The 15606-nt window shown below is 38.2% G+C and overlaps 1 protein-coding gene across 2 annotated transcripts in view; it reads left to right on the top strand.

The window, feature by feature from the left end:
- UTP20 (UTP20, small subunit (SSU) processome component, homolog (yeast)) overlaps nt 1-15606 on the top strand; it is an 82725-nt gene that overhangs the window by 28780 nt on the left and 38339 nt on the right. For both annotated transcript variants that reach the window (XM_004675758.2, XM_012720371.1), the window contains exons 22-28: nt 1893-2081; nt 5269-5359; nt 6366-6451; nt 7011-7136; nt 8555-8721; nt 10338-10546; nt 14598-14741. In XM_004675758.2, coding sequence (XP_004675815.1) covers nt 1893-2081; nt 5269-5359; nt 6366-6451; nt 7011-7136; nt 8555-8721; nt 10338-10546; nt 14598-14741 — 1012 coding nt within the window. The remainder of the gene's footprint in view (nt 1-1892; nt 2082-5268; nt 5360-6365; nt 6452-7010; nt 7137-8554; nt 8722-10337; nt 10547-14597; nt 14742-15606) is intronic.

Genomic DNA, 15606 nt, shown 5'->3' with positions numbered 1-15606 from the left:
TTCTGGAAGTGGTTTTTTGTTTTTTACTGAAGGTTTTCAATTCCACAGCGTATATTTTTGAAGAATTGAAACTAGATTAGCCAGTAGATCTGCAGATCAGGTGGGAGGTGTTGTACAGGAAGGATGGGGGCACAATCAAGGATATTTCTAGGGTTTCAGCCTGGACAACAAGAACAAGAGAGTCTACCATTTACTGAGATTGGGAAGAATGCAGAAGTGTGGAACCTTGTGGAGATCAATAGTTCATTTTTAGACATATGTCTATTTTGGGACTCTAAGCATACATCTAAGTAGAAATGTCAAGTAGACAGCTGAATTTAGAGTTTAAAGTTCAAGAGAAAGGTCTGGCCTAGAGATAATTCATTTGGGACATACCAGTCGCTGTATGAGACAAGGAGTGAAGCCACACCTGGGTGTGAATATAGAACCAGAGGACTTCGAAGAGTTGACATTGTAATTTAAAAATTGGGAGATAAATAGCCCTTGAAGAGTATATTTCAGGAAATGAGTAATTGGTTGAATCAGGTGTGTTTGAAATATCAGTCATGTGAATAATAAGAATTATGGTGGAGTTTGGAAATGACCTGAGCAAGGGTTAACTTTAGTTAACCTGGAAAGAATGAAATCCTAATTAAAAGGGGCTTAGGAGAACTGGAGAAGGAAAAGAGAAACAGCAAATATAAACAGCTGTCTCTATTAAAACAATGCAAAAACAAACCTGGACATAGGGAGAGGGAGGAAGGAGAAGAGGTTTGGAGGGAGTGCTAAGTGGTGGGGGCACTTTCGGTTTTAAACAGCATATACGTAAATAATGCGTATATAATGCTGATGTGTATGATTCAGGAAAGGGAAGATTCATAATGAAGGAAGAGATAAAGCTGCTAGAGGGTAGCTTTGAATGGGCACAGGCAGCTAGGACCTGGTGCCTGAGTGAAAGGGTTTGCGTGAATAATTCATCCTGGCAAAGGTTACAAAGATGCAGGCATGTCCATAGAGCTGACCTTGAAAAAGGAATGATTTTCTTTTTTTCACATATTCTTTGTGCTCTGTTTATAAAGTGAGAACATTGATATTTAGCTTCCTTGCCTTGTTTTGAAGATCAGATAAAGGTTTTGTCAGTTGTCATATGAATTGCAAAGGCCTATACATAGGTGAGCTTGCATTAATGGTATTAGTAGGATATGAATTTCCTACCATATTAATTTTCCAAGTTTTTCCACTAACGAAAGAAATAGATTAACCTTGAGCCTAAGGATAAAGGCCTTTCTCTAGTGGGGGTGAGGTAGGGTGGGGGTGGTGAAAGGGGCCTGTAAGTTCAAGTGGGTCTCTGAGTTTAAGAATCTTTAAAAGCTAAAGATATGCCATTTTTGAAAATGTTTGAATTAAAATTAGTTGACACCAATTACTATAACTAATGCTATTATAAGTTACCTGAACAAAATATGTCATAGGCATTTTATTTTTAGCTAGGAATTTTTATTTCTAAATATGTTGCAAATAATTTGAATTTAGAGCTAACTTGGGCACCCTCTGTGAACATTTTCCAAGAAGAGTCAAGCCAGAAGCAGGAATTAAAAGCTAACAATGGCAGTTCCATCCCCATGATAGGTGACACTTAGCACATGCTCTGTGCTCAACACCTTAGAAGTGCCTAGCGTGGCTTACCTTGCTTTGAAGAAGGCCACACATGTTATGTGTAGAGTTAAATAAGGTGTCGTTCAACAATGTAGTAGTGCGGTGGGCCCCCTTTTGCAGCTAGTGTAACCGAGGAGGCTTGACTTGCCTCTGATATCCTTTTACTGTCCAATCTGTGTGTCATGGGCATAGCCTGTCACGGACCGAAAAGAGCATTTCAGTTTCATCCATCTTGAATTACTCTCTTTACACCGTAGCAATGAGTATTACCCAGCAGATCTGCAAGTTGCTCCAACCCAGAATCTGCTGAAAAAAACCAAAGGGGTGGCGATGGAGGAAGTAGTTGAGGAGGAGCCTGCCACTGGAGAGGATGAAGAGTTGGAGGAAGAGGTGGCCCCCCAAGATGAACCCTCCCAGAAGAAAAAGACAAGAAGAGCTGCAGCAAAGTAAGTTTGGTGCCACTAAGGGACCCTGGAGGCACCATCCTGGGAGGACTGGGACGTTGGTGCTCTTTAAATGGCCTAGCACAAGCCAGACTTGGACAGGATGAACTGCTCAGTGATTGTATAAGTACCGCATCATCCTCGTTTTCTTTTACCACCCCCCAAAAATCGATGGTCTTCTGAGTTTTTGGTTGTTTGCTTATATTTTTCTCTTGTTTAGCTATAGAGTATTTAAGAGTGGAGGAGATGCTGGTGGGGGGGCCATCTAACCTTGGCTCCTTTGTCTAGATGAGAGCCCTGCTGTGCTTTGACCTTTATCATGCCTTTTCCCAGCAGCAGGGCAGCGCATTCGTGTGCTGAGGGAACATGACTGGAACATCTCCTCTCAGATCAGCACTTTACTTTGCCTTCTGACTCACCTCATTGAGGTTACCTTATTTTTTTGTGATCTTCCATCTTTTTATTCTCTGAGTTATTCATTTACTTACATTCAGAGGAACCTTAAAAAAAAACGTGATCTCGTTTTCAGAAGTTCCTCCAGCTTCCTTGAAGACTGGCTTAAGTGGGGTGAAAGAGATTCCTTGGATTGGTGCTACTGTGTGATCTTAACACTTTTGATCTCGGTCAGCTATGCCCATGCACTGTGTATTAGTGCACCCACTCGGCGTTTTGTTGAGGGCCTTCTGCTGAGTGCTGGGTGCAAAGCTGCGGAACACTCAGCCGACGGCTGCAAGCTCAGTCTGGGGCCCAGTGAAATATTTTCATAGGAGAAATATATTTTTCCTGTGCTTCTCTTGGAAGCACAGTAATGAAGGACAGTTCCACTACCTAGGGAAGACTTCTGCAAATGAGAAGGTGCTTTTGAAGCTAAAAGACAAAGTGTCGCTAGGCAGCTGAGGCAGGCAGGACAGACAGCTAAGGAAACAGTGTCATGTGCAGGGACAGGAAAGATTGAGGCCAGACTTCGACTTCCTCATAACTCCAGCGATCCCCTACTGTCTCTTCTAAGGTGAAGAATGCTGTTTTCTTTTCATGCCCTTCAGAGTACTAGCCAGCAAAAGATCACTCCTTGCATTTCTTTGGAAATAAATGCATCCTACTATTTATCCAGTTTATCTTTTCCTTTCTCACCATTCAGCCCTTGCTGAATCCTTCCCTCTTTCTACAGTGCTTTGCCTTATTTCTGCCAACGGACACGCATGCCCGGTCATACTTCAAAAGCTTTGCTTAAAACACTGTCCTCATGCTGCCACTCTCTTCACTGACCCTCTCCTGTGTCTGAAACTCAGCTACCTTACCAACTCCGAATGTAAACCGCCATTTATTCCGCTGTTATGGTACTGCCCATTGCCTTGGGTTTGAGATGTTTCTTAGATGTTACATGTGAATCAGAAACTCTTCAAGGAACAGGCCCAGGCCTTCATTGACATTTGTGCCCTCTCTAGCCAAACCTAGACTTTCATACGCCATCCATGAAAATATAACTAAACTGATCATCATGCTTTTGGAACCATCTTAATATTCTCATAATCCCGATTTTAAATCCTTTATGAGGCAATCTCCTTATTGGCATGTATTTATAGAGAACATATAAATGAGCTCCTGTTCTTTCTGGCTCTTTAAAGCTACAAAAAGACCTATAAAAAAATAATTAATGTTGAGGGAACAAGTGGACGTTTCAACCAAGTTTTAAAGGTTTATTTGTAAAACTGCAAAGACTGAGTGAGAAGTAATTACAAGGACATTATATCAATCATCTGTATACAAAGTATATCTGTGCATATAAAGAGATTTATATACACATAAAGAAATGTAAGAAGCTAGCTCATGTGTTTGTGAGAGCTAGCAAATCCATAGTTCATCAGGTAGAGACTGCAGGCTGCAGTCATGCAGGATTTGATGTTGTCTGAGTCTGAAATTCATAGGAATCCTCTGCCACGGTCTTGTGCAGAATGCCTTCCGCTCTGGGAAACATCCATTTTTGCTCTTCAGGTCTGCCTGGGTGAAGTCCATCCACATCACTGAGGGAAATCTCTTTTATTTAAAGTTAATTGACTGTGCATGTCACAGCATCTACAATATACTGTGCTCGCGACCCCTGGGCTAGTGTTTCATTACATAACCGGGTACTGTGACTTAGTCAAGTTAACAAGACTAACTGATGTTTTAGCTCAATATAAACAACAGTGCTAAGCTTGTGCAGTATCGTGACAGTATCTGAAGAGGTCGTAATTCCAGCTTACTTTTTTTTTTTTTTCCCAGTTAACTAGAAGGGTTTCCAGTTATCTTTTTGTCCAGAAACAGGGCAATTAATTATTGGCTAAACTTTTAGGTGCAGAAGCCCATGATTTGTCTTCTTTCATTTAATCCTCATAGAAAACTGAGTGCTTGTCAGCATGAAGAAATTGAGACTGAGACATTAGTCAGCTGTCCCAGGGTCAGGTGTGATCACACGTATGGTCTGGCTTCTGCCTGTAGTCACTGCTCCCTGATACCTCCACAATGTATTCATTTCATTTTTTTTTTTTTTAAAGATTTTAACAAATTATACCCAGAGAAGAAAACTGTTTTCTCAAGTACTTTTAAAGCCTCAGAGAGCCTGTGGGCTATGAAGCTGAGTGAGCAAGTGCAGGTGAAGCGCTCACTGGCTCTGTCCATGTAGACAGCGTAACGGACTGGGGGACACACCCTCAATTTCAACAGCCCATGTGGCTCTTTCTTCCATCTTTGTAAGCGCGAGCCGTGGCTCCCTGAACTTGGGCCTCTGCTCCTCACTCTGTTTATGTTATATCAAAGTGAGCAAGAATCTATTTCACCACTTTCCTGTCCACTGAGTGAAACCCAGATAAGGAGCTGCCTATGTTCACCTCGGCAATGTATTACTATTTAGATGCCTTTCATTCTGCTTGGGTTGTAATTTAAACTTTTCTAAAGATATCCCAAGTGATTTTCTGGGATGTGGGAAACCTGGACTTCAGGAATAGGCCTGCCTAAGATCTGGAATTTCTGGAGAATAATTTCCTAAATGCAAATAAGTAAAGCTTGTTTGTGTAATTAACAGTGAGACTGGAGTCAGTGTTTAGAGGACTTGTCAGTGACACTAAAATGGATGGAATCTATTACCTTGGTATAATCTCTGCGCTTTAATTCTGTAATAGCCTCACTATTTTTGCTTGTTGTCATTTTTTAGGCAGTTAATTGCTCATTTACAAGTTTTCTCAAAGTTTTCAAATCCTCGGGCCTTATATCTAGAGTCCAAATTATACGAGCTTTATCTTCAGGTAAGTAAAATAAACTCTGTACACTACAGTTCTTTGTGAACTATATTCTCTAATATATTCTTTGCCAAAATAATTTTTGGTTTTCAATAATTTTTCAGTAAGTCCTGTGCCTACATTCTAAGTAAGTTTTTTTACTGTGGTATGTAATTTTTTGTATATTGAGGAGTATTGTCAAACATGATTTTCAATGAATTTAAAGAAATTCTGGGTGATAAAACATTAGCCAGTTATAATAACTGTGAGTATAGCAAAGCAGTATTTGTATCATGGGAATTAGCTTTTAGAAGGATTTAATGATTATGTCAAGAGCAAATGGCAACTGGCCATTTCTAGGTAAGTCAGCCTTGTGAAGCATGAAGATTTTGGAATGGTCCTCAGTGAAAGCAGGTAATTGAAATAGCAATCACAATTTCTGATCCTGAATTCCAGAAAACAGTAACAAGAAAAGTTTAACGTCAGAAGCAGAGGAAACATTGGCTAGTTAGCCACCTAAGCTATCTGAGAAGATGAAATTTTCTTTTCCACTTAGATTTTTCTTGTTAAAAGAAAATGTGTCTTCCTGTTTCCCATAATTGGTTGTTTGTTTGGCTTGTTTATAAAGCTAGAATTCACAAGTGACAGTTGTCCATAGACATAATACTCAGCACCGGCTGATCAGAGAAGTCTCAGCCAGGTCTTCTCCCTGGCTTCCTATTACTGCTGTTATTCACAGGCTGTGAGCCTCTCAGCCCAGACCAACCCTGCTGGGGTGAACCCAGGTGCATATAGACAGTGGCTCTGGACAAAAACATAAATCCAGGTTCACCGTTGTCAGAGTTTTGTTTCCATTTTTTGTCTTTGCACATATTCTGTTCTTCCTTCTTTAGCCCCATGGAAAATCAACTTCAACCCACATCTAAAAATCTAGGTTCTAGAAATCTATTTTAGCAAATTAAAACAAAATGAATTACTGTCCCATGGGATGTGTGTGACCTTAATAATTTATTCTACAAAATATCTATCTTAGTTGTTGCTACATCAGGATCAAACAGTACAAAAAATAACCCTGGATTGCATAATGACATATAAACATCCACATCTCCTCCCTTACAGGTAAGTTATTTGAAGCCAAAGATCTGCTAACTCTTTAGTTGATCTTTTTTCTATTGAAAACCTCTTTTAAAATAAAAAAGCTTGGGACATTTTTTCTCTTTGTAAAGTAATTGTAATGCTATTTTTAGAAATGCTATTTTTTAAAATGAAAATTAGAAGTATATTTGCTAAGAGTACTATTCCATAAGTAATAAGGTAGGAAAGAAAATGAATTGAAAAGTATATGTTGAGAAGTTTATATTATTTCTCCTTGCTTACATGTTATAAAATCTTGATTACTTAGAGAATCATAACCACTGTAAATATGAAGAAAAGTTTTTACTTCATCCTTTAAACAGCTGAATTATTGACTAAGTCTAACTCCTTAATCCCTTTTAACTTATAAAGTTTAAAAACCTGTCATTTTGAAAGATCATTTTATAACGATTCTCCTTTATAGCTGTCCCCTACTGCTTGGACTATTTTTTACAACCTGTTTCATTACATGTTTTGCTCTATTGTATTGCCTTTTTAAAAAAATGTTGATAATTCAGTGATGATTCGTGTTCTATTTTTAAAGGGAAAACTTACAACGATTACTTGAAGACAGAAGTTTCAAGGAAGAGATCGCGCATTTCGGCATTTCAGAAGAAAACACAGTAGTCAAAACAGCCCACCGAGCAGATCTGTTTCCTATCCTGATGAGGTATGTAGACCATTAAAAACAAATTTGTTTTGATAAAATACCATTGTTTTACATACTTGTTAATATGTTGACAAGTTCTCCCCTCATGTGTGGTCACCCCAGCTCTCCCACCACCAGCACCACCAGCGCATTCATAGTCCTCATCATGCTCTCCCCCGCCCCCAACCTCCCCCCTTCTCCCCCATTCCCCAGTCCTCCACACCCACCCCCGCCATGGAGTCCACAGACCTGCAATCAGTATGTTGGCTTTCAAGGTTTTCGAGTTTGGTTTCTCTCTATGCCACATATAAGTGAATCCATATTTTATCTTTCTCCTGCTGGCTTATTTCACTCGATGTAATACTTTCTAGTTCTATCCATGTTGCTGCAAATGGCATGATTAAAGATTTTTTCATCTTTAATTTTAAAAAAGATTAACAAAGATTTTTTAAAGAGTTGATCACAAAGAGGTAAATATTACCATTATGATTTACTTCAGTGATTTTAGTGGATCTTTCATTTTGTGTTTTCTTCTGATTTATTTATTAATTCAGCCTCTGAGAAGTCTAATTATGTTCAATATCAATAAATAAAATTTTCAGAAAAGCTCTTTGCAAACCTTAATATTTAAAAGGATAAAGAAGTCCTAATATTGAAAACAACTGTCTTTGAATTGTGAATGTTAAATCAAAAGTTTTATCTTATTTTAGAAAGCAACCTTTTTGACTAGGTTGTTTGGTATATTGTCAGGAATGGTTGTTGGATTTTATGAGGAGCATGTATGAAAATGATCACATTAACTTCTTCCTGTGTCATCATAATAGACTTTGCTAAGGACTCAGCATTCCTGGGGTGATCCTTGTTTGATGTTAACATTGTTTCAGTGCTGTCCAGGATTCTAAATTTAGAAATACTGTGTTTTATGTTTATAAAATAGGGTTGGTGTATAGCTTTTTATTTTCCCATGACTACTGGTCTACATGGGTATTCTTCTTAACTTCCTTTTGCTTTTTTCTGGCTGTGTTTTTTCCAGAAATGACCCCCTTAACTGAGATCTTTACACTTTCCTTATTTTACTTACAGTTGTAGTCTCTTATTTTATTGCTACACAGTCCATGTATTCTTGTACTCATTTCTTCTTGGTTAGACTTTCCTTTGCCCTGCCTATGTTATTGCTTTTTTTCTCCTACAAAGAACATCCTTCTGGCCTTAATCTTTATCATTTCCTTCTTCCTGCTTCCCTTAGTCATGTTTTCTTGGTTGTTATTTTTCTAGACTTCTGTGTTAAATATATCATTTCTTTTTCATTCTTCCGCATACTACAATATATCAATTTAACTGTCAACTTGCTATTCTAGCCGTTTAGGGAAACAAAAGAAAAAAAAAGGACTTGTTTGAGGGTTAATAGGCAAACAAATAATGTTCTCTTGACTATTTAGAATTTTGTATGGACGAATGAAGAACAAGACTGGGAGTAAAACTCAGGGGAAATCGTCTTCCGGCACCCGCATGTCCATTGTGCTAAGGTTCCTGGCAGGAACCCAGCCCGAGGAGATACAGATATTCTTAGACTTGCTGTTTGAACCTGTAAAGCACTTCAAGAACGGTGGGTGTCAGCTGCCTCTCACTCCAAATGCATCTTGTTGCCTGGAACTTAAATGTGTCAGGCTGGGTTTCTGCTGCTCTTGTGGTTTTCCAAGTGGGATTGCGCCCTGAATCGTGATGGTGGTCTTTTTGAGGAAATGCCATTCTTTTTAAACTTCGGTGGAATCAGATGGTGCTCACAGCTGATCCCGAGGATATTCAACATCCATGTGCCAGTGAGCCCTTGATTAGGGAAATGTATATGTTTTTTTCTGTTGTGCATTTAGGCATTTGAAAATGTCAAGTGCTTAGCCACATATAATGAATAGGTTTCTTTTAAGAAATGTAAGCCTGCTACTAAGTTAGCCTTAATTATCTTGGCATTTCTTCATTCCCTGGAACCTTCATAATTGAATAGTGATTTGTTGAATACCTTTTGTGCCTCTGGCACCCTGTTGAAAATAGAAAAGTAGGTAATTGTAATCTCTGCCCCGTCCTCACAATGTAAGTGAAGAAGAGATGTAAGTGTCTACAGTGAACTGTAATGCTCTGTGATGTATTTTCTGGCATGTAGTGTTAGCAATTACTACTACTAATAATGGCTGACCTTTATTGAGTGCTTACTTTATGTGAGACATGGGTTCCTTTATATACAACTAAGTTGACCCTTAGAAACAACCACATTACTTGACTGTCCTCATTTTCAAATGAGGTAAGTATTTTGTCCGTGGCCACTCAACTATAAAATGGTGGATATTGGATGAGAACCCAGATCTTTCTGACTGGGTTACCAAACTTCTGTTCCAGTTCTATAATTGCATTAGGCAAAAGTACACATTTATAGGGTACTGTATTACATTTGTGTATATTTTTTCTACGATAAGGGGTCCTGTTCTTTAAAAGAGTTTCATTCAGTGTAACATCATCCTGTGAAGGAAGTTGGCTCTAAAGAACACAAAACTTTTTGTTCAATGTAATAACCTCCACTGTGAGAGGGTGACTATAAACAATACTTGTAGATGCACCATTTGGATGTATGAGTCAGGACACTCATGACCTCATGTTGGTTTGAAGTGAAGTTCAAACAGTAATAATCCAAATCTTTCAAGTAAATTCTGAAATCATTATGGCAGCTATTTATAAGGAGCTATTGTTTTATTTATTCACCAGGGCTACAAGAGAAATAGAACATTTGATTCTCAGCCTTCAGGGAGCTTATTATATAATAGGCCTTTTTTAATGCAGCTGCTGAGCTCAGTATAGTTCAATGAAAGGTGAGAGTGAGAAAAAAATGTATGGAACTTTGCTTGGGGGAATAAAAGTCTATTAGTAACTCAGATTTTGACCACCAGTATAAATAAGATCAGAGTTAGGTTTAGAGACTTCTTTCAGAAGTTTCTTACCTTTGTCCTCAGTTTCTTCCTCTTATAAAGTGACGATAGTAAAACTGACCACACCTGGAACATTGGATATTTGGTAAGAATAAAAAAGTGGGAAAACATATAAACATAAAATAAAGTGCATTAGCATCTATAAATCATTGTAACAAAAGAAATTGCTGTGTTGTTGAGAGAAATTGAAAGTCAGCTATAATCATAAAAGGTAACATACTATCTCTGTTCCTCTCTGTCTCACCAGGAGAATGTCATTCTGCAGTCATTCAAGCTGTAGAAGGTTTGGATTTGTCTAGAGTTCTTCCCTTAGGGCGTCAGCACGGTGTCTTAAATAGCCTTGAAATAGTATTGAAGAATATTAGTCATCTGATCAGTGCCTACTTACCAAAGATTTTGCAGATACTGCTGTGCATGACAGCGACTGTGTCACAGATCCTTGACCAAAGGGAAAAGGTGAGAGATGCACTGGAGATGCGCTTTTCTTGGGAGAATGGGAGTCTTGTTCTTGGGAAGTGGGTTGAGGCCTGAACATCTAACATTCTTTCATGTTGAATCTTTCTTTAAAAACCTGTGAAAAATGTCTCTTTAAAGCAGTTTTCTATGTAATGAGAATCTTCATTGCTGTAAGTGTCTGTTATAGCTAGAAAACATGAATTATGTCAAGTGTATATTTTAAAAGGAGGCAAAATGGTAGGGGATATATTTGTTCTGTTTATAGCCTCAGAAACTAGTCAGCGAATAGGTTTTAATTTGGAGTGTACAGGTGTGGGACATCTTCCAACTCTTGTTTATCCAGAATGATCAGAGAATGAATAGACCACTGCTACCACCCTCCTTCTTATTTTGAGGTAGATTGTCCAGAGTTCTTTTAAAACAAAAAGCTTGCCCACCATCAGTGCACAGTCTTGAATAGATATGCAACAAGATTGGGTAAGACAACGTTAACCCTGACACCCCATGACTTGATGTTATGTCTTAATTCCATCCAAGACAGCATATATTCTTTTAAAACGGATCTGGGAATATGACTTAATGTTTTTGTGATTTAGGAAACAATGTCTTTTTGGACTGAAGTCCTTATAGAAAATGGGACTTGAAATAAAGATCCAGACCCAGGTCTGCTGTTTATTCTCAATTATGTATAATCTCAGGAATGGACAAAGTTTTAATTTAACTAAAATTAATTCACTCATTGATAGATCTATCAGATGGACTGCCTCAAATCTGGTCATGACAACTGAAAACAGCCAGGATTTTTTGCTACTTCTTTCTATTTGGATATAAATCTGCGTTAATAATGAAATGATATTCTCTGATTAACAAGATCCAGAGATTTAGAATACAACTTCCATTTTAGTAGGCACAATTTTGTTTTCTTCATGCTTTCCTTTCTTCAACAAATATTAATTAACCCTCCACTATTCCATATATTCACTAAATTAGAGGGAAGTGTGAGCATGTTAAGTAGAGCTAGGTCAGCGTAAACAATTTCTTTAAGGGAATGTGATAGGAAGTGACTGGAGTGGGGGTGGGAGGGTGCTGCTTTACTAGGGTGTGGGGTTCCTCTCTGAGGAGGTGCTATTCAGGCTTATGCCTACCCAGCCACTGAAAGGACATTTCAGGCAGCGACAGATGCCTAGATGTACCATGTCTCTGAGCGGGGCAAAGACTTGACACAGTCTCAGTGCAGACAGACGGTCAAGGAGGCTCAACCTCAAGAAGTAGGAAGAATCATATAAGATAAGGTTAAGAGGGAAGTGGGGGCTGTGGAGAGCAGCTAGATCTACTTTGAAGTGTACTAGGAAACCTCAGAGAGGTTAACAGGGGTGTGATAAGGTCTGTTTGCTGTTTAAAAAAAAAAGTCACTTTGCTTTATGGGGCAAGAGTGGTAGCTGAAAAGAGGTTTTGAAAAATTCTTTCTCTATGAACGCTTCACAGCCATAGTGAGAATTGTGTGAGAATTTGAGTTTATGACTTGTAATGAGTAATGTGACTTTGTGTATACATGGACATACTGAGTCATGAAAAGTACAGGTTTTATAAGCCCCTCTGCAAGTCCTCTTTTTTGGCTAACTTAGAAATTACTGAGTAATAATGACTTACCTCAGAATCAACAATCAGTAACTCAAAGGATCATTTATACAATTTCACAGTTCATTAGGTAGTGAGGTGTTAAACCATTTTTTTTTTCTTTTTAATTCTTGGACAAGTCCAAAGAATTTGTTGAAGTGCTGTACAGCATGAATGAATTATTGCACAGTAATACTGCTTAAGTGAGTTAAAGTTCTACATTTATGTGTTTGAACTAAGTTACACATTTACTTTTTTGTATCTTTCAGATACTTAAACTGACACTGAAATCTATATTGTGAGGGTTGTTTTGGCCTGGTGTTATGGTTGTTTTTGTTTTTTTTTTTTTTTTGTACATTTAAGCAATTAAGGAGATACATACATAAACATTAAAACATTAGAGGTATATAATCTCAATCACGTGTATGTTTCCTCTAGGAACTAAAATCTACAATTGCTCACTTCCAGGCTTTTTCTCCAGTCTGTTAAACAGTTAAGGAGTAAACTGTGCAACTGGCACTGTAGTTGCAGAATGAATAGAACACGCAGATCCTTAGAAAAAAAAAAACAAATTTGCAGATCCTACTTAGGCAAGAGGCCTGATAGGAATGGAGAAGAGGGTGGGGGTGTCGGTTTTGATAGTACCTTGCTAAGGTTAGTTTTTTCTTTGCTCTGGGGAATCATGACACCTTTTTTTTTTCTCCAAATATCAGTGATAGTTCACCAGCATGCTGCAGCTTATCATGAAAACATTGCCAGTAGGAGTGAAGCAGATGTACCTGTGTCACTTCTAGAGCTTGCTGTCACTTGTCTTTAGCTTGTATAATGAGATAATTGGCCAGAAGTGGATGGTAGCAACTTGGTGGGTGCATGAAGTACCAAGATTCCTGAGACTTTGCACAAATAACTAACATCCTTTATGTTGTCCTCATAAATTTCAGGGTGGACTTCAGATTAACATGTAGGTAATTTAAGAGAGACAAAGAGATAAAAGTTGCCACTTACTTATCCAGAGTCCATAGTATATCGAGTGGAAAAACAAGGGGTGTATCTCCCCCTAGTGTGCTTGATTTTTACAACTTTCTATGCTGGGAGAAATTTCTCTGAGGCCTTTCTCTCTCTTTTGTCTTACCTAAACCTCATATGCTTTAAGAATCAGTAGAGATTATGACCATTCCATGAACTTTACCCTTCTCACATTTATAGCATTGTTCTTCTGTTGAGTGTCTTTAACATTCTTAGTCTCTCAGCTATTTAAGAAATTTTCCTTCAGCAACAAAGTCTATAGCTACCATGCCTTTTGACCCATTGATAGGGGCTCATTAAATTGTTTTACTTTGAACTAAAAGAAATTGGTTGCATATTTATTATTTTATAACATATAGGGAAGGAGATTATAGTGGAAGTAGGGATAGCTTTATGAAAGAGCTTTGCTATTGACTCAGATAACCACCCACTCCAGCCTCAGCCTTTAAACAAATTGTATGCTTTTCTAAATAGTATTTTTCCTTAAGTATATATTTTGAGATCTCTTCAGGTTGTTATTCAGTTGCCTTTTGTTCTTTCTTTTTTAAGATTTATTTATTTATACACACAGAACTGGGGTATGAGCAGGAGTTCAGGGGCAGTGAGAGGATTCATCAGAGACAGAGTTGGGAGCAGAACAGGCAGATTGACGAAGTACATTGCTAAGGGGAGCAGCGGGTGGGTCAGGAGAGGTCTGCCGCACCATGCAGATCACATCTGGGGCAGGGATGAAACTCATGTTGGTGGCGTTAGCTTTGTAGTACTGTGCTCTAACCCACTGCACCACCAGGGAGAGCACTCGGTTGCTTTTCAGTGCACACGGTATCCCTCTATATGGAGAGACCATATATTCTTTAACTGGGCTCCTAGACTAAATTTACCAAGAATAAAAGAAAGCTCCTAGTTTTCTTTTTTTCTTCTTTTTTTTTTAATGGAAGTGGCAATAATACAATATGAAGACAAAAAGGAAAGTGACTTTCCTTGAACTAAAGGTTTCATTTTTTTCTAATCTAAGGCATGATAGCCAAAAAAAAAAAAAAGAGTTTGTTTAGAATGTTCTGTGTCTGGGGGAAAAAAATCAGATTTTTATGAGACAATTACTTGCTTGAAAATATAAAAACAATGTAGAACAAGGCAGCTGTTCCCATTGTGATTTTGTCTTTTCCTAATGCCATCTCATGTAATCTAACTGGGCAGTGACAGTGGAACGCCTTACATTTTGATTTTATTAAGTCTCTACTTTCTTGACCTGCTCAATTGACATTCCCAGGTAAAAATCACAGCCAAAGTCAACAGACTTCATAACAGGATTTCCAGCTTGATTCTTAGCCAGCCAAGCAAAAGTGCCTTCTTACAGAGCCAAGGGTAAAAATTAGCTATTTCTTAATAAAGGATATATATTTTACAGATACAACTAAGATTTATTAACCCATTGAAAAACTTAAGACGTCTTGGAATTAAAATGATATCTGATATCTTTCTGGATTGGGAATCTCACCAGTTCACAACAGAAGAAATTGATGCCGTGTTCTGTGCTGCAGTGTGGCCCCAGGTAAACCTTGACTCCTACATTTTACCAGGGTACCTCCTGCTTCTCTTGGTGATGTTTCTCCAGCATTTTCTGCATACAGGCATAAACAGCTGTCTTGCTCTTTTCTAATGCATCAAGCCTTTATTTATGGAAATTTTAGAATACTTTTCTTTGCTCCTGCTGCCACCTAAAGGTCATGAGCTGGTTTCCACAATGCCATGGCATTTTTTAAAATATGCTCTAAGACTATTTTGCATATAATCCTGTCTCCTAAGCAAATGTAACAATCTCCAGAACATAATGTGCCTCTGAATTTTGACTGACATGGAAAATGCATGGGCTTTTTTTTTTTAATTTTCTTTTTTTATTTATGTATACAAAATAGGCCAGAGGTACAGAGGGTGAGAGGATTCATCAGAGAAAAACTAGGGAGCAGAACAGGTGGATCTACAGACATATACTGCTGAGGGGAGAAGCAGAGGAGACAGAAGAGGTCTGCTGCACCATGTGGGTCACCAGCCTGACTGGGACCACAGTGACTGGTGATAGCTTGATCTCATTGATGGTTTATTTAACTCTTGTACCACCAGGGAGGCCCTACATGGGTATCTGTTACATATTTCATGTCTCTAATTATAATCACGTGATGATGAAAACTTCTGTTTCCTACAGAAGACTGTAGGAGAGGCTTGATTTTAGGAAAAATATCTAACTGCTTGATCTGTCATTTCTGACAAATAGAAACTTAACCTACCTGGTTCCTTCCAATTGTCAGTATTTCCATTTACTCTCTTTCCCAGTTTTCTTACTCTGTCTTACAAATGTTCATCTCTGTCTCTTGGCTCTTTTGTCCTTATGTGGTTTCTAGGCTTGCCTCTTTTTTTTT

The sequence above is a fragment of the Condylura cristata genome, unplaced genomic scaffold (genome assembly GCF_000260355.1).
Source record: "Condylura cristata isolate star-nosed mole 26May11 unplaced genomic scaffold, ConCri1.0 scaffold00004, whole genome shotgun sequence".
Classification (NCBI taxonomy): Eukaryota; Metazoa; Chordata; class Mammalia; order Eulipotyphla; family Talpidae; genus Condylura; species Condylura cristata.
Note: the sequence above shows the minus strand (reverse complement) of the source record. Positions and strands in the feature narration are given on the sequence as shown.